This window comes from Oryzias latipes, chromosome 19, assembly GCF_002234675.1.
Source record: "Oryzias latipes chromosome 19, ASM223467v1".
Classification (NCBI taxonomy): domain Eukaryota; kingdom Metazoa; phylum Chordata; class Actinopteri; order Beloniformes; family Adrianichthyidae; genus Oryzias; species Oryzias latipes.
The window spans coordinates 8,404,327-8,427,957 of NC_019877.2; the positions used below are offsets into that span (position 1 = coordinate 8,404,327).

General features: G+C 38.3%; 1 protein-coding gene across 1 annotated transcript; it reads right to left on the minus strand.

Annotated features, from left to right (window-relative positions):
• Positions 1-6,355: 6,355 nt before the first annotated feature.
• Positions 6,356-18,141, minus strand: LOC101159140 (leucine-rich repeat-containing protein 4B). The gene is made up of 4 exons (XM_023949124.1): positions 18,040-18,141; positions 15,591-15,771; positions 11,404-11,949; positions 6,356-11,303 (listed from the first exon to the last, which is right to left on the minus strand). The coding sequence occupies exons 3-4, from the start codon at positions 11,644-11,646 to the stop codon at positions 9,318-9,320; spliced, it is 2,229 nt and encodes a 742-aa protein (XP_023804892.1). The 5' UTR covers positions 11,647-11,949; positions 15,591-15,771; positions 18,040-18,141; the 3' UTR covers positions 6,356-9,317.
• Between the last annotated feature and the right edge of the window lie 5,490 nt (positions 18,142-23,631).

A 23,631-nucleotide genomic window follows, 5' to 3' on the forward strand; every position in this document is an offset into this window, starting at 1 on the left:
CTTTGCACACGTGTAAGTATGTGTTAGGATCAAAGCAGGTTTATGGGATACAATGAGATTACCGAGTGTGAAGATTTCAAACCATAAACCGTTGACATCATATTTGAGGAGTGAAGGACAGCATCTATTGTTATCAAGTCGTTTAAAGACTCGAACGAAGAGGCTTACCATTTTTTAACAAAAATGTAAAAGTCATATTTATATTGACAGTGATCTGCAATAAAAACGGGCGCAGCGCTATAAAATTTAATGCTTGATAATAGCAAGGATAATGAGGAGATCTTTGTTTTTGATCTGAGATCTACAGTTTGTTTATCCTTTTTTTAAATGCTTACATCTTGTTTACTTGGAAAAGAACAGCAGGTTTCTGGCACTTACTGTTCTGTAAGTGGCCAACGCTCTTGGATCAAAAGCATTAGCCACTTCAAGTATTCAAAATTGGTTAATTGCACAAACTTCAAAAGTCAACAGTCCATAGGAAATAAATTAAACAACATGGAATTATTACATTATTTTCTAACCTGTTTGCAAGTCATGACATTTAATTTAGTTGTCTTAAAAACTGTATTCTTTTTTATCTTTTGTCACAGCAAATTGCAATCATTCTGCTACACACATGCCGAAATACACAAACACTTGCAGCTTTGAGACATACCTTGGCCTATAAGTGTGCTTACGTACTTTTGGGGTTTGAGGAAAATGATTTTGCCACTTGTAGCCATGAGGTCACTCTCAAGCTATCATGTGCGTAGTTTCTGGGAAATGATTGCTCACTAGTTCTTTAAAGGGTCACACGATAGGATGCTCTCAACTCCTGATCCAGCGTTCTTAAACACAAGAAGAAAATACACAAACATTTTTTTTTGAGATTAGTTGTGCAGTATCTCTAACAATTCTCTTTTTTTCATGTATTTATTTATTTTGTCTTTGTTTAAATAACTACAGTGATTCCAGGGCCGTAGTCATGGCAACACAGAGGTTGATGAATGTTGACAGGGCGACCGAGATCCGTTGCAGGGCGACGGAGAGACTGAAAATAGGAGATAAGAGGTGGGAGAATATGTGCTGAGCTTGTGTGCATGCATGTGTGCATGAGGGTGGGGCTTACACGAGCTTAGGTCTATATGATGAATGCCGACCAGCAGGACGGGACATCTCAGCCTGAGAGAATGCAGCCTAAGATCAGGAATTAACAGTTATGAGTGTATGGGAGAGAAGAGGGTGGGTGGGGGCTATTTTAGTCTGGGAGTTGTCATGGAAACTGCTGCTTCGCCACAAACAGAGAACACATGGATTCTCAAACAAATGATATGCGTAAGGCTCGACATGAAGTTATGCCATGGCAACACCGTGCCAACTCAGTCTAACCCAGCCCCACCCACACAAACATCCCGTCCAGCCGGACAACATTAGAGGCTTCTTCATCACCGAGTCTGAATATCAATGTGAGCAGTGTTTGGATGGGGCCTTGGAGGAAGATGAGCAGTTTAGGTCACAAGTGGTGTCCACTCAGCGAGTCGCAGCTGCACTCAGTGTCTTTTAATTATCTGTCTTTTCTCCGCTCCCTGTCTTCCTCTCATCTTCCCTTGTCTTCACCTTCGTCTACCCTTAACACTCCGCTCATCTCCCAACATCTCCTTCTTCTTTTTCGCCTCTGTCTCTCTCCAGTGCTCTGAAGGACGGAGGTATTCCCACATTTCTCCGTTGCTATAGCAACACTGCAGCAAGAACAGGAAAGAGAGGACGCAGCCTGGTATGGGGGTGGGGGGTGGAGAGGGCTGGAGGATGGAGACATGGTGGTGTGAAGGTGGGGGTAGAGAAGTAAGAGGAGGGGGATGCAAGATGATGGGATGTGGGAAACAATGCTAATGCTAATGGAAGAAGCAGAAGCCCCTCCCGCCATCCATCTCAGTTTGCTTCTCCTGTCCACAATTGCACCATTACCAGTTGGAATCTATTTGCTCGATATGGCACTCTGCCCATTATCTACCAACAAATGATGGACAGGGACTGCTTCTGCCGTGCAGTTCTTTCTCTACGCAAATGTAGCCGTCTTCGCAAAACTCAGCTCCAGTTTCAATCATTTTCTGAGCATCAATATTAGTGAAAGAATACAGCTGTGATTGATATCTGGACCATGTCTATAATAGGAGTCAGTATGGTGCTAAACCGAAAGCAGGTCAAATGGTCCACTAAACAAAGATTTATCAAAGTAGAATGTGAGGCCCAGGAAGGGACCAGGGCTATTTCATACAGATGTCATCATCCCCCTTCCTGTCAGGACAGAATGTGATCTCATTATTTCAAAAAGATCTTAAGACACTTGAACAAAGCAGTTTCCCCAACATGTGGAAATGGGAGGTGAGCAGCAGAGACTGTGGCCTGCAGAAGGCCATGCGTTTCTGTCAGGAACAGGCTACTCTTGGTTTGCATTTTAGTCTTGTTGCACATTTTTATTTTGATATCCTGGCTTAATGTTCCAAGTAGCTTGGAACTTCTGTTTGGTTTCTGTTTCCGTTCATGAGGTTTTAGTTAATTAGCACAATTCTTCTTTGATTTTTCATCTTTTTCTTGTTCTAATTAAGATTTTTACTTTGATGTGTTCTTTACATTTTCTTGATTTACTTTTCCTTCCCTTTGAAGCTTAGCATTGTTATTTAACAAAATTTATATTTACGTATTATTTTTTTGGTGTTAGTTTTCCGACATTTGGGGTTTTTCTGTCGAGATAAAATATCCACCTTTACCAATAATTTAGGTGTTAGAAAAGTTATACAGCACTAATTAGATGCATAAAGATTGCAATAAATCCTCCACCAATTACAAAAACTACTTTTCCTACATGTTTTGTTTCATATGTTCAGGTATCAGTTGTCTTAAAAAAGTTTCTCTTCAAGATAAAAGTTTGGTAGAACAGTGTCCTGCATTTTTCTGCATCAAGCCAGGTTTCCATGTCGGTTTGTATTTCTATTCAAACTTTGAGTTCAATTCATATGTCAATTTAATTTGAGGGCATTATGTGCGTTTTATATCTTTATCTTTAACATTTTAAAATCTGTAAATCACTTTGTGTTACTGTATTTTCTATTGAAAGATGGGTGATAGAAACAACAATGTAAAAAAATCAGAGTACATTATTCAGAGATGAAAGTTAGTAGAAAACTTGTTCAATTATTCTAAGTTGTTGTTCGATCTACATGAAATCTGAAAAATGGTAAACAAATTCAAGAATTTTGGCAAACCCCTGTTTAAATTAAAATATAGATTAATTAGCTTTTTTGCTGTTTCAGTTCCTGCTCAAAAGCATACTTTGTTTTCCCTCTTCACAGACTTGTGGTTTCTTCTCTTCAAATAAGTCATTTGAACTACAGCCCCTCTTTTTTTATTGTAATGACTTGTGGCACAACGTAAACTATGTTTCCTAAAGTACCAACAAGACAAATGGAGTAAAAGAGTCTACATAATTCATGGAGCCATTAAAAGTAAAAGGTGCCATATCATTTACCACACAAAAGTAAACGCTTTCCCCTTATCTGCAGTTATGGAAAATCGATACTCAAGTAAGTGGAATAATTTAATAACAAAATCAACACAGTGCCTGTAGAGTGTGTTTGTGTGCGGGGGTGTATGCACTAGGGAACAATTTAGTACACATCTCCCTCAAGTAAATAAGCAGAAAGTGTCTGTTTATAATGTATACTGGAAAGAAATTATTAATAGGAATATAATTACTTTAAATAACCTCTCCCACAGGAAACCTGAGTGTAACAATTACCTTGTTGTGTTTGTGCTTCTTTTGTGTGGAGCTTCTGTTATTTTTTGGGTTTTATTTTATTTTTTTGACAGCCATTTCAATTTTTTTATTTGGTTTTGGTGCTAAAAAGAGACTGTGTTTTTTTGTTTTTTGACATACTGCTTAGCTTGATATTCCCTGAAGGATAGGATAATGGAACTTCGGATGATAACAAGGTGCCACACGGTTTGTTTTGTAAAATAAAATGTCCCATAATGGGTTTTTATTACGTTTCTTTGTCTCAGAACACTGTTTGAATTTCTGTGGTTAGAAAAAGGGTGTGGTAGTATGCAAAAAGTCAACTTTTTGTGTATGAGATTCTTAAATTGAAACACAGGTTTGACGAAAACTCAATAAAAATGGAATCAACTGCAGACTTTAAAAATTTGATTTGATTTCATTTGTTTTGGGGATCATAAAGCACAGCTGGGTCACTGTCATGTTTTTGCTTTTTCCATGATGCTTTTGCCCCGATTTACCCCGCAAGTGGATCTGGAGAGGCTATATTCACATCAATAACACCTAAATAGGCCACAGCATCTATACTTAGTTTATTTTGGTATGACTCCAGCCCACACAGCTGTGTCGAACGCTGCTAAAGCTCATGTTTATCACTGCAACCTTTAAAGTGTAAAAAAACTGAAGATGCTTTCGCATCCTCGTGGTTCCTCGATCTGCAAAGATGCAGCCCCCAGACTCCCACACCTCAGTATCACAGCAGGGTTTATGTTGTGTCAGGCTCCCCACAGACTCCACAGTCTGTCTATTGGCCAGGAGAGCTGGGGGAATCCCTGGAGAAACACACAGCTGGGAGGTTATTGAATTTGAAGGCAAAGACAGCACAGGGAGGAAAACAGGATAGTGCAGGCACAGTGGAACTGCAGAAGTGATTGCACCATATATGTGTAGAGGGAATTGTGGCTGTGCAGGGAGAATGTCAAATTCTGCAAGTAAAAATCAAAGTTTCTTCTTCTCTTTGAGGAGAAAGCTGTCTAAAAAATTACAAGTGAGGATTTGTGTTGATAAATTTATATTCTTCCAGTGCATTATGGTTGTTTCTTGCTGCAAGGTTTGAAACTAGAATATTTTAATTCCACCTAATTTCAAATTACTGTGCTGCATCACATTATATTCATGCCCAGATCACAGAATGCTCAAACTGTATTTGCATTTAAGCATTTCTCTTTCATCTCTAGTGCATATTAATGCATTCTTTTCTGCTGCATGCACACTCTCCGCTCACTTTCTCATTTCTTGACTTTGCATGAGCATTCACCTTTTCACGGAAAGATAATTATTAATTCAGGATTTCTACACGTTGATTACACTTCAGCATGCTATTTCCAAAGGCTGAGAACAGCAAAAAGCCAAGTTTTCTTCAAAACGTCCTTCCTCAGTGTTTGAGATGCTTTAGTTTGACATCATTCTTTGGTGTTTCTAAATGCATCTAAAATGTACAAATGGTGTCTCCTTTTTCAAGTTTGGTCTAAGACCTCTAAGACAGAAACACAGAAGAAGGAAAAAAAACACAGAGACTCGTGTCTCAGGAGACACGACTACAAGTCAAGGACAACTACATTTCAGAAAATAACTTTGCACTGTGCCCCTTTAGATTTTTCCAATCCAATCTACAAGCTGTAGGGCCCAAACATTTTATCTAAACACATTAAATTCATAGTTACGGTTCCTGACTGATGAAATTCTTATGACACAAATCCCTTGAAGTTGTTTTGTGATGGGGTGGTGCTGTGGACATCTGTGATGCTTTGTGCAGATTGTCTTCACCTCAGGGTTTAAGATATGTTCGTATTTGGAGTATTCAGAGAGCCAAATAAGGACAGATAATATAATTGTGTTAATTTTTTTCTAAAACGATGACGCACAGGAAACTGCTGGGCTTGTGGCTCTACTCCAGCTGTTTGCATCTTTCATTTTGTGTGGATGCAAATCAACTAATAATAGCAAAATGAGGTTAATATATTTCATTTTGTTTTAAATTACCTGTTTAAAGTATGCATTAATTCATAACACATGTGATTAATAAAACAACTATAACACTAACATAACATGACAGACTATTTGAGTAAAGCAGAAAAAGTGTTGTAGTGACTACAAAATATGTTAAATAAATAAAACATTACATTAGTAGCCCCTTTGGCAATTCGTTACTCATTTTTAAAAAGACTAAAACCGATTTAGAGGTGTTTTGGTCATCCAGAATTGTTTATGACTGCTAGTACAATGAAATTTTACCAAATGGGATAAATCTATTAAAATACTGCCAGTTCCAAGTATTTCAAATGAAAAGAGGTAAGTTTAGTCAGTAAAATCAATAAAAATAAAACACAATTCAAATAAAGAATGGGTCACAGTCTATCATTTGCATTAAAGTTTATAACCTATACAAACTTTTGGATTTGTGTGTTTTATATTGAATTAGCATGTGTGGAATGAAACCACAACAAGGATTTGAAGAAGTATGTAATCACATAGCAGGACAGGCCCTTAAACTGAGGAACAAATTAAATTCACACAGTTGTTAAACAGTAAGATAACAACCTCTTCAGTCACGGTGTGACAATCTTTATACTGCAAAAACAGCACACTTAGAGTTCAATATGACCGAAGGAATACACACCTCCACCACACTCTGCACTTAGATGAAGGTGTGGCTGGAAAATTACATTTAGTGGCACTTCATACAAGCTCAAACTGATATTAAAACATATTTTCAAAAATAATCTGTAAAAGAAAGGAAATGATTTGTGTCTATCCACTGCTTATAAAACATATTTCAAAGAAAATGTGTTTGTTTCTGTTATTTTTAGGACAGCTTAACTTAACAGGACGAGAGGCTCAATCAAATGTCCTGTCTTGAAGCGTAATGCTCCATACTTCCTTTTATAAAGGAGTGTTGCTTTAAAAGTTATATTTTCTGGGTTAGAGGCATCCATTATAAGAGATGCATGATGTCAATGGTATACATATGTAAATTCTCTGGTTGTGCTGTTACTCAATATCTGCACACTCCATCACAGTCTAGCTTTATCCATCAAAATAATCAAATAATTCAAGATTTCACTTTGAATGAAGGGACAACCATGGTAAAAGATAAAAATTACCCTTTTATGCTAATAGTTTTAAAAATAAATACAAGTCACATCTGATGAGATGTTGACAGTTTCACAACTAAAGCTAGTATCTTCTGTCATTGACCATATGATGCTTTATCCCCTCATTGATATTCTATTTGCATTTCTATGTGGTAACAATTGAACCCAGCCTCATAATCTGATTCACTCTGGTTCAAAATTCAAGTGAAAGCAGAATATGTATACCTGAAATTAATACAAAAATAGGTGTAAAACAGGTTAAAGTAAACTAATAAACAACAGAATATATGATAAACAAAGTATGAAATAAAAGTTTATTTTATAATATTAAAAAATATGAAAAAATCAAGACCTTATTTGATTTCATAACTCATTGACTTGTCTTGTCATTTCCTCCATTATATGTAGTTGACTGATGACAGGTTCATTATCGCGCATAAAAAGCCCATCAAGGATGATTTAGCCTAAATATGTTTGCTATAAACACTGTGCCTGATGGAGAGGTGCAAACAGGCTAAGCCCGCAAAATCCTTCACAGAGATCTGTAGTACATGCTCAAATGCCCCATTTGAGCTCAATTGCAACAAACATTTTCGGTTGAATAAATAGAACTAAAATCTGCCCTTTTCCATCAGCAGTTCTTAATCATACCTTTCCGGTTCGAACTTGCTTCATTCCACTTAAAATAGTTTCTCCATGGGACAAACATACTGACTAATTTCACACTAAAGCACCTCTATTAACACTAAGCTCATAAAAAGATGTAATTTCTTCCAAAGCCGGTGGTGTCTGTTAGCCATTTTTAGAGGAATGACTAAAAACCTGTGCGAACATCCCAACAAAACCATAATTGGCAGTATGACAACAGCCTGAACCACAAACCAAACAATCAACCCAGGTTTAGCACAGCGGACTGCGTAATGTCTCACTTTCTACTTGTGTGGTTGCTATATTGATCGCCCACAATCCGTTAAATGATTGATTTATTTCACACGTAATGATACATGGCTAGACAACTGTACACATTATATCAAACTAACAAAAATAAAGTAATACATAGTTGTAACGCGAGAAGCGTAAATGGCATTTAACATATGAAAGTTACACTGTAAAAATGTGGATCTTACAATTGTCATACAACCAGACATTATTATTAATATACTGTACATTTCTATTCATTTCGATCATCCTAAGAAGGATGTTTATTCCCTTCTTTAATGCTGCTATAGATGTCCTGTCATCCTTATGACAGCATTTTATGGCCTGACTGTGATAACCATTAGCAAGGAGGTCATATCAAATTTCTGTCTGAAAGCAGATATCTGGCTACTGATCAGATTCAAATAACACACTGTCAACACTTTTTTTTTACCCACACAGGTCTTTGATCTTGATCATTTTTTTGGTTTGTTTGTAAAATGATGTAATTCTGTTTTTTGATGCTGGAATTTAAGTGTCACATCAATCTTGCTTTTAATTTGAGACTTTTACTAAATACAGAATAGACTCTCAAACACAAAAGTTTTGTAATTATTGTTACTGAAACAATAAACAAAAAATTGTCAAACAGAGAGTTGCATTTACTGTTGAAGAACCTAAATGGATTTCATGTAAAGCCAATTGAAAATTGACAATGAGTGTTGCAATTGAGCCCTTGTGTTTCTGAGAAGTAGCCAAACTTAAATCATAACAAACTTCCAGTGAGACCACCCCCTGATTATTCACAAAGAAACAAACTATACCAGCTTATACATCCATCCCAAAATATGTCTGCATCAGAGTCTGCAATGATACATATTTAGATGAAAATATATTCATATAATTTGTGGATTTTTCACAGTAAGTTGTACTGCACTGTACCTTTAGTCCATCTATTTATGCCTACATAAGGTTCACCTTGAAGGAGTCTTTTGAGTCACTTGAGGGAGACTGCGTCTCAAGATTCTGTGATGTAAAAATGTCTCTTGGGTTTGATTTTGCAATATCGCTGCTCTTCAGCGTGGTAAGTGATGTGCGTGTCTTTCAGCTCTTCTGGCCAACAATGATTTGGGAATTGACTTATTCCGAAAGGCTAGTGTATTTTTTTTCCTGTTTTTTCATGAGAACACAGCTTGTAGAAACTGCAAAAAACATTTGCTTTGGCACAGATATACATTTTAGCAATGTCCACTCCTTGATCTCCAGGCCATGGTCGTTACTACAAACACAAGTGGGCCATTGTGGTAATCCTTGGCTCAGTACACAGTCACAGAGAAGTCTATGTGTTTGTGTATTGCCATGTTAGTCTATCCTCTTTCCTGTTGTAATGTCAATGCACACTAGTGTCTTATCATTCCCCACGTAAAACCTGACATCAATTCCTTCTCTGTCTTTGACGCTTGCTCACTCTCTCTCTATACTCACTTTTGTTTTTAGATCTGAGTCTCTTGGACATTTTCCTTTGAGCTCCCCTTGAAAAGAAGAGGTTCCATTTGAGGATTTTGGTTCTGGCCCATGAAACCCTTGATCGATCCATGTAAGCCCATGGTAGGCACAGGAAGAGATATCGGCAGTGGTGGGGACATTGAGCTGGGGATGGTGTTGGTTCCGTTGCCTGATGTGTAGAGTAAATTAGTTGTAGGAATTGGGACAGAGGTGCAAGAGATGGGGTTATCCTGGCCATGCAGATTCTTGTTGTGGATCCCACCAGGTCCCATTCCTTCATTGCCAATATTGAGACCCAACACGTTGTTATTAAAATGGTGTGCCTTGTAGTAATGGTTGAGAGTATCCGTGCGACCAATGTTAGGAAGGTTGACAATTTCAGGATGATGTATTCTTAGCGTTCCTTCTCCACATGTGCCAGAGTTAATTGTCGAACCACCTGAGATTCCACTTCCTGTCCCGGCTCCAATCTCATCCTCTACATTCACAATTTCAATGGCTCGTGCAGGTCCGTGATGCTTGTGTAGTTGGTGCTGTTTTCTGAGTTTATAGAAAACTACCAACATCACAGCTGCCATGAAAGTAATAGCCACAAAGCATCCAATAATAATCTTTGTTGTTTTCATTACGTCATCAAGGCCAGGGATGTTAGTTACAGCAATTATAGGCTCAGTGACTGCATCTTCCGTTACTCTGTTAGCTCTTGGTGACAGTGAGGAAAGGGATGAGAGGGATGGTGATATGGTAACACCTGGGCGGCCATCTAACCCTCTTTGAATTGTAGGATTAGGGACAATTATTAAGGTCTCATTTATAAACTGTCTTGCTGAATTCTCCTCTTCTCCCCTTACTGTTTCTAATGTTTCTACAGTGACTGTGGTAAAGTAGGTGTAAGTTGGGTCAGGAGCAGACACATTGAGAACAGCAGATGCAGTGGTGTTTCCAGCAGAGTTGGTTACCATGCAAGTGTATTGCCCAGTGTCCTGAACGGTCACATTTGTAAAGTTCAGTGTTCCATCATGGAGCACTGAGATCCTAACCCGGTATGATCCATGTGTCATCAGAGTGCCATTTGGGGTGAACCAGTTCACAGAGGTCATTGAAGTTCCTGTACGACATTTCAGTTCAGCAGCCATGCCTTCGGTGACATTGAGGTCTGTGGGCGGCTCTACAATCACTGGGGCATAGCAGGGAAAATGGCTCTGGTCTAGTTCCCCAATGTACTTGCCCTTTAGACCTGGAGGGGCATGACAACGAGCACAACATGTGGTGTTGCTAGGAACAGTTTCTTTAAGCCACCAACTAAGCCACAGGACATCACAGTTGCAAACCCAGGGGTTGTGGTTTAGATGTACCCTCTCCAATTGATGTAAAGGGGTAAAAAGGTCATGGGGAAGGGAATGCAGTGAGTTGTGGGAGAGGTTCAGCTCTTCCAAGCTCTTGAGTTCGTCAAAAGCATTGCGTTCAATGACTGACACTCTGGAGTGCATTAGCCATAATTTGCGAAGAGAAACCAGACCCTGGAAAGATCCGGGTCGGACAATTCCCAACTGGTTCCCTGACAGCTCCAATTCCTCCAGTTTTACCAGTGGAGTAAGGTTAGGGATGTCCTTTAAGCCACACATGCCAAGGTTTAGGAAACGTAAATTCACAAGACCTTCAAAGGCAGCTTCTGAGATGAAATCCAGCTTCCTGAGCTCCCCAAGATCTAGACGCCGCAAAGAGGGAACTCTGTGAAAGGCAAAGGCCCCCAGTGTCTCTATAGGGTTGTTTCGAAGCCATAATTCCCTTAGCTTGCTGAGGTACTCAAAGGCTTGAGACGGTACCACTGTGAGACGGTTGTCAAAAAGCTCCAAAGTATTGAGGTTCGGGAGACCATTGAAAGCTCCCACCTCAATCTGTCGGATGTGGTTCTTAGAAAGCTGTAGAATCTCCAGATGTCTTAAATGTTTAAAGGTGTCTGACTTGATCACCTGTTGTGGGAAGAGAAAAAAAACAAGACAAAAAATTATGTTGTAGGGTAATAACAAACTTGCCCGAATTACTGTAGTCGGTTTATAAGACTGTAATTACCTGAATGGAGTTCTCCTGTAGATTGAGGTATCTTGTGTTTTCTGAAATACTGTCGGGGATTTGATCTAAATTTTTTCTTGTACAGATGACACGGCTTGCCTGGTTGGAGCAGGTACAAGGATTGGGGCATGGGGGTGCTGCCTCTATCAGGTGAGGTCCATGGTTGTGAAACCACAACAAAACCTGGACCAACCAGAGGAGGGGGGAAGGGGTACAGGGGCTGGTCACCATGACAACACGCATGGCAGTTGAGTCATGACCCACCCCTATTGCTATGATGTTGATAAATCACCTCCAAAAAAGGTGTATTTAGGTGCTTATCATGATTCTAAATATCATTACCCTTCTCAGCTGTATCTGCCCAGAACTTTACAAAGCAAAGGGAACTTGGATTTTGATGATTTGTAACACCTTAGGTCACTTTGATTATACTTAACAATCAAACACACTGCCAGGATTTTTTTATTTAGTCAACTTTACACTTTTGTAGTTATGCTGAATTAGGGGGATGATAATTGTTGTCACAGATGAGTCTGCTGCTAGCGTCTGCAGTGGGAGGGACAGAAAAGAAGAAACAGGAAGAAAGTCATTAGATCACATTCAGATTATCTAGTGAAAGGATTCAAGCATTTAAGTCACTTTAACAGTTTCTTAAAGACAGAAATAAATATCAACAAAAATGTGTCATTTTAGCTGACACCCGTTTCAGTGTAAAGGTAACAGAGTACACATGTATATATATATATATATATATATATATATATATATATATATATATATATATACATTTGGTATTTGGAGCACTCAGGGCAGTAACCCCCAAGCTGGAGGAGTGGCTACAATAGATCCCTGGAAAGACCTCAGACATCTCAGTCCAGTCCAGTGCTAGGAAAAGGTAAGATACTAAGCAGGACCCCCAAGCTCCCAGGCTTCTGGTAGAGGACCCGAGCCTGGGTGAGAAACCACCCGCGGACGGGTGAGAGGGGCGTTTTATTAATTTATTTATTTTTATATATACACTTTATTAATATATAAGTGATCAATGACTTGTGACGCATTTCTTATTTCTTGTGCTCTATTGCTATTATCATCATCCCTACAGCCTTGAGGTTATTACTAAGTCAGCAGAAAAACTTTTTTTAACATGATAAATGTGAATTTTATGATATTTAAAAAACTATTTTGAATCAAAATGTTTTTTTTCATGCCCTTATCTGATTAGGACAGTGACCAATACTGTCTGGAATAGATATGAATGCTAGCATCAGCAGGCTCGCTAAATTTAGAGATCACTAGGCTCTTCGTTTTGTAATGATTAGAAAAGAAAAAGTGTTCCTTGTTTCTTTAGGCCTTAAAGTTGACTTCATTGGTCACAAGCTTGTGATGTCTGTGGAAAATACATAAAGATCTTTTGTTTCTCAAAGCCCCTATGTCAATACTTTGCTGAAGATAATGTTTAATAGATTTCAAAATCATTTCCAATGGATAATTTACACAGTAAATAAAAAAACAGCTTTCATGGCAGTCTTCAGCATCTGCTTTCCAATGCGTTTGCTCCTAGGAACAGGGTTGCTGTGGCAACCTGCTCACTCACCATCTTGTGTTTTTTTTTTTACTGTTCAGGGCCCAGTTCCACATTATTGTGCTTAGCTTGATGAGCTTGATGGATGTTTTCTGTTCAAAACACAGCAGCTGCATGTATGGGTTTTCAGCCATACATGACATACAGCTTATAGTCCTTTTTTCATAGATTTTTCCATCATAGCAGATGTGAGATCAGACATTTACTCAGCAGATAGCAAAAGATGCATTAACATAAATGCATGGAAAGCACTCATTTGAAACTTGACCTTCAATATCACAGCTAGTCTGCGACGCAATGTACTGTCTTTCAGTGCTGAACTTTGAGTCAAGATCAGTCATTACAGAAAGTATGGTTATGCGAATAGATCACATAGCGAAGGCACAAAAGAATGCAAAATAATATTCATTTTTCACAAGCTCTGCAAATCCTACATTGTGTCTTCATGTCTTTAACAAACACATAAGGGTACACAAATCATTACTCACTAATAGAAACAATAGAAAAAATATTTTAAACCATAAAAATCTGCCTTTGGAATAGTTGCAAGGTGGGAATAAAAACAGCTTCAATTACTTGTTCTTTTTAGAATTCATGCCTAAATCTGATCCATAATGGTGGTTTGTTAGTAACCTACAATGAATCATAAAGTGATCAAAACACTATTAATATTCAGCCAGTCACAGAACTCATCCTGTCAGAGTTATCAAGAAAGTGCTCCATTTAATGCTGTTTTTCAGCTACTTCACTGAATAAATGTTTATTCAGAAGTATGTATAATTTCCCATAAGTTTACAGCCTCCTCATATTATCGATGTAAAAATATGCAAACCAGAGTTAAAGGTCAAACATGTTGCAAACACATGGTCAGTCAGCATAAAATGCTGTCGTTTCACTACAAATGATGAAATATTGTGTTTTTGTTACTCAATTTTTAGTAGAGGCTGCTTTCATATTACCACTTATGCCTCCAAAAATCTGCTTTAAAAAAAATACTGCTACTTAATGATGTTTGTCCTTAATATCTGCCACCTGACAATTGATTTAGACACAAATCTCTAAACAAACAAAGATATTAGCTGTTCAAAAATAACAAATTTACCTTTGGGAGTTAAAAGAGTATTATAAGGGCTAAAGTTGATATGTATGGTTAGAGGGCATGCATTTGACTCCATAAGGGTTGCAAAATCCATCCTGTCGGATAAAGGCTGCTCAACAGAAAATAGCAGCCGGGGGATATGTTGCTATGTTACAGTTTCAGCCATGAACTGTGAAAATGTGACACTTTACACTTGTGGAAAACATGCATGTCACATTAAACTGAGTGGAACAGAAAGCTGTGAAAAGAAATAAAAATGCTGGATGGATATCAATATCCCCCTACCTTATAGAGCTCAAAAACAACAGTGTCCACCATGATGGGCTTTTATTTTTAGAATATCACACCTTGACTCATCTGAGGAGAAAGTTTTGTCGCCTGTAGCCTTCACCCTTGTTCTGCTGTTTTCTTTTGGGCTTGTGACGTCTTCGCCCTTTAAAATCCTAGCATTTACCTGTTAATAGTTTTATTCCAATCCCTATTTCTTTCTTGATCTCATCCATTTTTGGTGAGTGTTGAGAGTTGATTGCAACCATGTACATATTGATTATTCGATTGGGCCTGAGAGAGCGCTCAGTCGTGAAAAGACAGATTAGCTGAAGCTGCTGACCAATTGCAACAAACCAATCACTTCTTTGTAAGCACCTGATTATATCAATGCCCTGAACACCACAGCAGAGTCATCCAGGTTTGTTGAGATGTAACATAAAAAAAATGAGAACATTTAGGGGATTTGGGTTCCACTTAGTATTTGTCCACAGAAGATGTCGAAAAACACAAAACTGCACAGGTGCGGCAGGGCCAACATCATCTACTGTAACTATGACAACACTAGATTGATTCGGGAGGTGGGAAGAAGGACAGGACACCAGAGGAGTAGCAAACAGCGATGTTTGGAAAATTCCAGCTTCATGTGTGATATTTCCACACCATGAAATGTGGCCAAATGTTTATTTCTCCATTAAAAAGCTATAATGTCAAGACAAAAAGAAATCAAAATAGAGGAAGGGTTGCATGGCCGTGTTTCCCTGCAGTCCTAACCTCTGATCTGCAATCATCATATAGCCTCCAGCATAATATCGCTTACAATCGAACAGAATGGCCTTATTCATCTATGCAGCTGCGCTCACTACGGCGCACCTTCTCGGGAACGCAATTGAAATTCTGAATAGGCCTAATTCTGCACATGCTGCATTACAAAATGGCTTGCATCCATTCTCTCTTCAGGGTAATGACAACATGACTGCACCCAAAACGCTTATGTGTTTCTTTGGGAATCGTTTTATAGACAAAAGGGACCCGAAGATAATTGAAGATAAAAAAAGAAAAAAAGAAAAAGACGTTGGCTCGTTTTAATTCGTCACCCCGATTGTTCTGCATCTTAACAGCTTCTGCACGTTTTATTCCGCTTAGACTGATGTGAGGCTGCATACAGATTAGGTAACAAATACCTTAATTACGCCGGCCATTTCATTCCCTTACCTGTTTATCCAATTTTATACGTACCTTAATATTTCTAAGCCAAAATGTCTTTGCGCTCTCCTCCTTCGCTTCGTCCCTGCAGTTGATTTTTATCGAGCTATCAGTCTCCTTTCTAAATTGATTTGCTTGGTTCCACGGCTGAGAGCTGGCTCTTGTTCTTGCAGGCTCGATCCGCAGCACCAAGACGAGGCGGAGGGCTACAGCGCTGGCAGGTTCAACGTGAACACAATCCACATTTTACGCAGAGGAAAAAAGAGGAGGAAAGGGGGGGAAAGCAGACATCAGACAGAAGGTCGTTGGAGAAAAATCGTGTGATACATTTCACAGTTGGAGGAAAGAGGTCGACGACGAGTGCACCGATGTGCCTTCTCCTTGGAGAGGAACGCAGCAAACGCCACAGCGCCCGCTGGGCAGAGCAGTGTGCGTCCAACATAAGATGCGCTTTACGCACTTTCCGTATTTTTCCGACTGAATCCTAAAAAGACGTTGCGAGATTTAACGAATGTTTTAACGCTCTGAACTTTTACAATTTCAATTAAAAATAAAAAGATTTTCTTTTAGCTGCAGGATGTTTTTCTCTCATCACTGATCAACTCTGAAAGTGGCCACCATCACCTTTTTTATTATTATGACTCAGCAGCACAGAGAGATCAACAGAGTGTGGATTTAGTCAGTGTGTTTTTTAGCAAATAAAGTGAATAATCTCAAGCCATTTATTAGCCACATGTTCTACTTAAAATCCACTCTCATTCCAAGACTTTACTGGGCCATGTGTCACGCTTGCACAGAAGTAATGGCCACCTAAGTTTAACTTGCGCAAACTGATGAGGTATGTTTTGTGCAGCGTTTGCATGCATGGATCTATTTTTTCCCTGCAAAAAAGCATCTTGTTGGAGATTTAAAGCCACACATATGGAGCTGCTGCAACATTTCCCTGTTGTCTCCAACTAAGTGCACAAGAAAGTCATCCATCCTGTGAGTTTTGTCCCTATAGTACTTTTTAACCCTGATAAAGCACTTTTAAAGTATTTTGTGATCAAGTTTAAAGAGGGTTTTTGACTGTTTTGAAAATTCAGGACAAGATACTGTTCTGAATAAAGTAAGCGGCTGGATGGCTCAGTTGACTGCGTGTAGGACTGGCGCATGAGAAACCAGGGTTTGATTCTCAGGGAGCTCAATGAGCTTTATCCTTTCTGGGTCTCTGGGCAAGACCCTTCACGCTAATACCTAGATGTAGCCACAAGGGGCCCAAAGACTGGGTCTACCTGTGCCGGTCCCCAGCCAGGAGAAAATGCAGGTGTCTGTCAGGAAGGGCATGCGTCATAAAAATCAGTGGTGACCCCTGAAGGGATTTGCCAAAAGGTGTACAACAACATATTGTTCAGAAAAGACAATCTTGGAAAAGAGACACATATATCCTTGATCTCAATCAAAAACTAACACTAAACATTATGTCAAATTTAGAAGATAAACCTATTTTGATGCTGTGATTAAATGTTGTGATGTCGTCTTGTGTTGCTTGTATATGTATTTTATCATACGTATGTGCTTTTAAATATCATTTCCAGTGGACTACAGACATTGGCCTTTAGCTTATTCTGGCTTTTTAGCCATGTTTAGTCATTAGTTTATTTGTAATTGTCTTTTAAATACACTATTAAATAATTCAATACTAAAAGGTTTTCCTTTTTATACACAGTTAAAACTCCATAGTTAAAAATGACCCAAATTAGGATGTTTTTAACCCAACTCCAAGATTCTTCTTGTGGGTTATTTTAACTTAGGAAAAAAAACATAAATTGGGTTCAAATCAAACCACTAAAACCCCAAAAATAACAGGAATGACCCAAGATTGGGTTGAAGAAACAACCCAAGAGTGTTGTATATTTTCAAAGTTAATTTTTGTGAGTAAAAAAAAAACATCAGTGGCCTACATTTGTACTCTTTGTTAGCACACACTAAAGGTCAAAAGACCAAAAAGGCCAGTGATGCTTCAGAAAGGCCCCTAAGATATGTACTTTCTCTCCTTCTATCTATTTTCCTCTCCTTCATTCTCTCCCTTTACTCTTCCCCTCCCTCAGTCATGAATGCTGTAGTGAGCATTGTTTGCGACCGCTAGCTTTTGCTGAAAGCTGCACAGCAATGAGGTCTCTGTGCCTTTTGCCTCTCTTTCTCCTCCTCCCTCCCCCCTCCCACCCATCTACCTCTTGCTTCTTCCCTCTTTTTCTCCCTCCATCTCTCCCTCTATTAAATTTCCAGTCACACAGTGGTGCAGAGGATATTCCTTCTTTGCCTCTTTCCCTCTCTTCCCTCTTTCCCTCTTGGTCGTGTTAAAAATCTTAACCCATATCCAGCCTCTCATCCAACCCTGGCTGCCTTTCAGCGCTTTTCCGCTGCTCTTGTCTCCCTTCTCAGTACATCTTTTTGCCTTCCAGCCCCCGCACCATTTAAAATGATTTCAAGCCAAACTCACCCTGCGCTTCTGCTCCCCTTCCTTCCCCTCTTTCCACTCTATGTCCTCACTGTGTCATTGCACATTGAATCTGATATCCCCCGTATGCATGTGTGCTGTGCTTGAGTGTGCGCAAGGCACCCTTGAGCTTGTGCGTGTGACAGGAGGGAGGGAGAAGGACATGCATTTGTGCACAGTAAATGAATAAACACTCACCACTGTATTGCTTGTGTCATCAAAACAGAAAGGAGTAGAAATATAGCAGAGAGAACGGATTCCACCATCCAAAAGGGGGATGCATGGCATTCCTGGTACAACCCAAACTCTTAATGCTGAGTTATAGGAGCCACATGGGAGGACGATGAGGATTTGGCAGCAACAAGATAGCGACTATACATATGTGGCATGCTTATTGAACTTTGTGATGCTGCTCACCATGAGGAAGGTTTAATGAGTAGTGACTCACATCCATCATTTCTTTTATATTATACCTTTTTTTGGAAAATGGGATTTAATGAGTGAATGGACTGTTTGTTTTATGATTATTTTTTAATGACAAAAAATAGACATGTATTTATGGGACCCAGTCTTATAGCCTTCAAAACTGAACATTTTAACAAACTATTTTCAGAATTGTGCATAGAAAAAGGTAAGTCAGGGTTCAATGCCATCCAGAAAAAAGAGATACCAGGAAGAGTTTGAACTTATTCATGGTGACATCCGTGTGTGCGTGAGTAGTAGAGAGACAGAGGGGCAGAGAAAATAGAGTGAAAAATTCTAGTGTCACAGTATCTTAGCAACTGCTTCCATCTCCTTGGAGACAAGAGCTGACATCATTTCCTGTCTGTGAGAACTCAGTTTTGGTTTGTTCACAGTGTGTTTGTGCATGTGACAGCATGGGCCTGCTGTCCATGGCTGCTGGTATATTTTATGTATTCTTCTTTGCTAGATCATATAAGGAAGTGTGTGGATTAATGCAATGAAAGATTCTTTTTTTCTGCTGTTCTCACAAGAATATTGCTCTGTTTGGAGTAAAATTAAAGTCAATTTTGAAAGTATTTTAATAATGCCAAAGAGACTTTCTGCAGGAGTTTTTTTTGGCCAGAAGGATTAGTAAAAAGTTTTTTGTGGTGGGTAGGATTGACCTACGGCACATTTTTCTATTGCTACAGAGCGGAAGAATCCCTATAAAAAACACAATTTAATATAATCAGTTATGCTTTGAAGAAAAGTCTTATTAAAATAGCAACTATCTTAAGTTGAGCAACCCCATAGGTTTCACCTCAGTGCCCAGCACGCCAGCAGACTTCTGCTTTGGTTTTAGCTTAAGTTACTCCACTTGGATCATGTAGAACCCTTAGAGTCTTTAAGAGTTAGAATTTCAGTTATTTCTTTTAAATAACTTTAAGGTTGAACTTAAGTCCATGTAAGCCCCCAGGTATCGAAAGTCCTAACCACCTCCACTTCCTCTAACCGATGCAAACATCCATCCGATCTTTTTTTTTTTTTTTAAACCAGCCTGGAGACTTTTCTGCTGTGAAAAAAAAAAATAGCTACAGAGGTTCTTTGTTCTAAACGTTGCTCTATTAAGAAATGCTTGGATAACATGCTATTATGCTAAAGTAGGTGTTTAGTTTCCTCTTTGAATATTGTCAAAGTTAGTCTTACTTTAATTTTGATCATAAAATTTAGTTTCAGATTGGGAAGAAAAAAAAACTAGATTATTAAGCAGAATGCTTCCATCTTGTGGGCAACAGAGCTAAGTGCAATCACTTACAACATGTTTTTTCTTCCTATTTGTGACACTATTATCTATTTACATCCACGACTCTGAAATAAAAAGAGAAATGTATCTCTTTATCAGATTAATTTTAGCATTTATTTCCACTAAGGCACATGGGTATTAGCAGCCTTCTTAGGTTAAAGGAAATATCTGAAGCCTTTCGCTCTTTATGTTCCATGTGATACAGACACTGTTATAAACATAAAAGCTGGCAAATATCACTTTTCAAGTTGTTTAAAATGTAGCACTGTGCTGTAAAAATGAATCTTAAGAAAAATATATATAATTTATTGCAAAATAATATTTAGTTGGGGAAACATGTTTTAGTGACTAGAATATTTTTCTTAAAAATGTGAATTCTTACTAAGGCCATTTTCCTTTCCCCCTCAGCAGCTTTTCTTTCTTTTTTCTGCTTATGTAAAGACACATATTTCAAATTTTAAGACTTTTTGACTTATTCTATGGAGATCTCTTTTTTTGCACTCTTTTCTAACCAAAGCTTAAATGACAATTATGAGAGTTTATTCAATCCATCAGAGGAACACAACTATTACATATGCTAAATGCTTGAGCAAAATTTCCAACAGTCCACATCCACAGAACCAAAGTCATGTAAATGTCTGGGATTCTTATTTGTGCAATAAAAAGCTAAAGATGCTTCAAGAACATAAAGCAATCGTTTATAAATATCAGGCCTAGTCAGTATGTTAAATTTAGACGTTTTATTATGATCAAGTTATTTGCTTTCAATCCATTATTCTGCTTAGTTTTACCCCGAATTAATCTGATTAATAAAATTCCATTAACAGAGCTTTAAGATAGGATTTTTTTTTTAAGAAAATAAAAAACATAACCAAATTTTTTGTGTAGTTTCTGATTTTACAAAAGTGACAATCATCAAAGCTTTAAATGCTAAGATTTTTAATTTCCTAAAAAAAAAGATAAAAAGCTTAAAAGATAAAAGTGGAAAAAAAAGATTAAAGATAGAAAAAGATAAACTGCTCAATGTAGCTACACTGACACTAAACAACCAGCAGTTGGCACTATTTCGTCATCATTAATTTGTATGAGCCAGAACAAGTTCTTGTGGAATTTAAAGTCGACAAAACATCTTTAAAAAATTCTTTACGTCATACATCGATTGAATAAAATTTGTTATGATTTCTTAATTCTAACATTTGTTTACATATGTAGTGTCGGTATTGTTTAATTGCTTTAAACAAATGAAACACTATAAAATCGAAACATTATATTCTACAGCAGCATTTCAGTTCTTAATTAAGTAGAAAAAGTGACAAAAAACAACTATTTCTAAAAAAAAATTGCTTTTGTCAAATGGTTTTGCTTTTTTTTAGCATAAAAACAAGAAGTTTTTAAACTCAAAAATAGATTAGCAGAAAGAATATCCCAGCATGTCTTTAAACAAAAATATTTCCTCTGTGCATTTCTTTTTATCTTTTTTTCTGAAAAGGCGGTGCAAACTAATTCTGCAGAAGTGATTTGTCATCAGAGTGTAACGTGAAGTTGTCTTGGTCATCTATATCTGCTGTCAGCGTCTGATCAGTGCCAAGAAAGGCGCCTTCCTCAGGCTTCACTTCCCTCTGACAAATGGACGAAGCTGATGATAGAGGGGTCAGAGGAAAAATGACCTATATTTAGAGAATTAAGCAGGTACTGTTTATCTGTGTTTTATCAAAATTAGACTACTCTTTTATTTCTCATTTAAAAGCTGAACTCTACATTTGCTTGAAGTCGATTAAGAATTTTAGTCCTGACAAAGATGTTTGCTTCCTGAAAGTCGTCGACTGAATTACGGTTTTTCTGTCCTCCTCAAAAGCTTGAAGAAAGGTTACAATCAGCAGAAATTAGCTGATATGGAGCATGTGTTCAGTGAAAGTGAGAATACACTGGTGCCAACATTTTGATGGCAACAGGAAAAAGCTGTGCACTCTGCAAAGACCGGATTATAACATTTAATCACAGTCCTATCGCTGAGCTTTGCGGGCTTCTCGCCTTAAGGTTTGAATTCCCCCCCCCCCTTCTACTTCCTCAGGAAAAATCTCATTCACCAGACCGATTGCCGAGCAGGCCCATCCGACCTGCCCCTATAAATCATTCTTTAATCAGAAGCCAGAGAGATTGGGCGCAGACACCCACAGGAGCACCACTGTGACATCTCAACTCCTCCCCGTACACCTCTGCAGTCCTGGGAGTGTTTGCCCTCTTCTGTTTTTCACCGTGGGTTTGTCTGCATTTGGATCTGTCATCAGAAAACTAAGAGAGATGACCACACACCAACACTTCCTCTATTTTATAAACGATGATGCCAAAAAGGATCTGGGGCGAGGTGGATAACTCTACGAGAGCTCATGTTGGCCTGAAGTCTCTAGGAAGCCAAGAAACCTTTTTTATTATATGAGGTAACGAGTAAATTAAACAATCACAAAACATAACTCTTGTATGTCTGCATGAAAAATATTGATTCATTCAACAAACGCACACAAAGCAGGATTTAGCCTCACGGCAGCTCTGTTCCGGGTCTTACCATCTTGATTTAGGCTGGATCACTGACTTCTCCAGGACATTAAAGACTCACAACTGTAAAGGAAAAAAAGATGGATTTTACTCAGACAAATCTTTAAAAGAAGATTACCCAGTGATCGACATGTCTTATGGCTTAGGACATTTAACGCCCTGTGATGTTAAAAACACTCCGGTCATCTTTTGATCTATTGAAAAAGCGTTCCCAGTGGTCTTTTAGTTATGATTTTGCCATTTTTAGCCAAAAAAAACAACATTTTTTCAGACATGAAGTCCATTAATGCAACTCATCACACATCATATCACATTAAGGACAGGACCATGGGTAAACCATGAAAATCAGAGTGCTCTAAAATAATTTAACCTCTGGTCACAACAGTGGGGAAACCAGTTCAGCGTTACCAGCAGTATATTATTAATTAAAGAAATTCTACATGTTAAATTGTGTGCTTTTTTCCAAACTCCACCCCAAAGGGTGGTTACAGAAAGAGGAACATTGAGCAAATACAGTACTATACATTTATATAATTTGCAGAGATCTGCATGTTTGTCAACAAAACACAAAATCTCAATCAAATTTGCAGAAGTTAGGACACTGTAATGCACAGGTCCTCCATTAAAGAGAGCAGTGTTTGTGTAATATGATGCAAAGCTTTTTGTATGTATTTTTTTAATATTTAATGTCTCACCAGAGGGGCTGGTAAAAATAGAAACACAAACACATTACGGCATAAGCGGTATAAACAAAAGCACTCAAGTGACTACATTGGTTTTGTTTCCAGATCCTGTTGGTCCAACTTTCTACAAAGTGGAAAGCCCAAAATAATAATAGGGTTTTTACATGTAGCGCTAACAATGAATTATTTCACTTTGGCTGTAAGGCTAATTTTAGCTGTTTAACAACCTTAATATCATATTACATCTAATTTGTCTGCAAAAACCTGAGTTTGTGTTTACACTGGGCACTGTAGCCAGAGGCAGGCAGATGCCTGGGGCCAAAGTCAAGAGGGGATCCTGAGCACTTATTGAACCTCTATCAAGAGGAAACTTGATTCACCTTTTGGTGTCTTTGGAGCGCTGAAAGTCCAATTTGAAGCAAAATATTTGTTCCCAGTTGCTAACCTTTACCCCAAAACAGACAAGCCTGGAATTTGTTAGAACATTTCTGTCGCGATCTGGTGGTGGAGGACCCAAATGCAGGAGACCAAGCTTGGTGACAGGAACTAAAACATTTAATAGGCAAACTGAAACATGAAAAAACTATGAGGAGAAAGAAAAATGTTGCAGAA

Coding starts and splice junctions, on each gene's coding strand:
- LOC101159140 (XM_023949124.1), bottom strand. CDS start 11,646: ATGCGTGTTGTCATGGTGACCAGCCCCTGTACCCCTTCCCCCCTCCTC. Junction 11,304..11,403: donor TACAGGAGAACTCCATTCAG/GTAATTACAGTC, acceptor TTCCCACAACAG/GTGATCAAGTCAGACACCTT.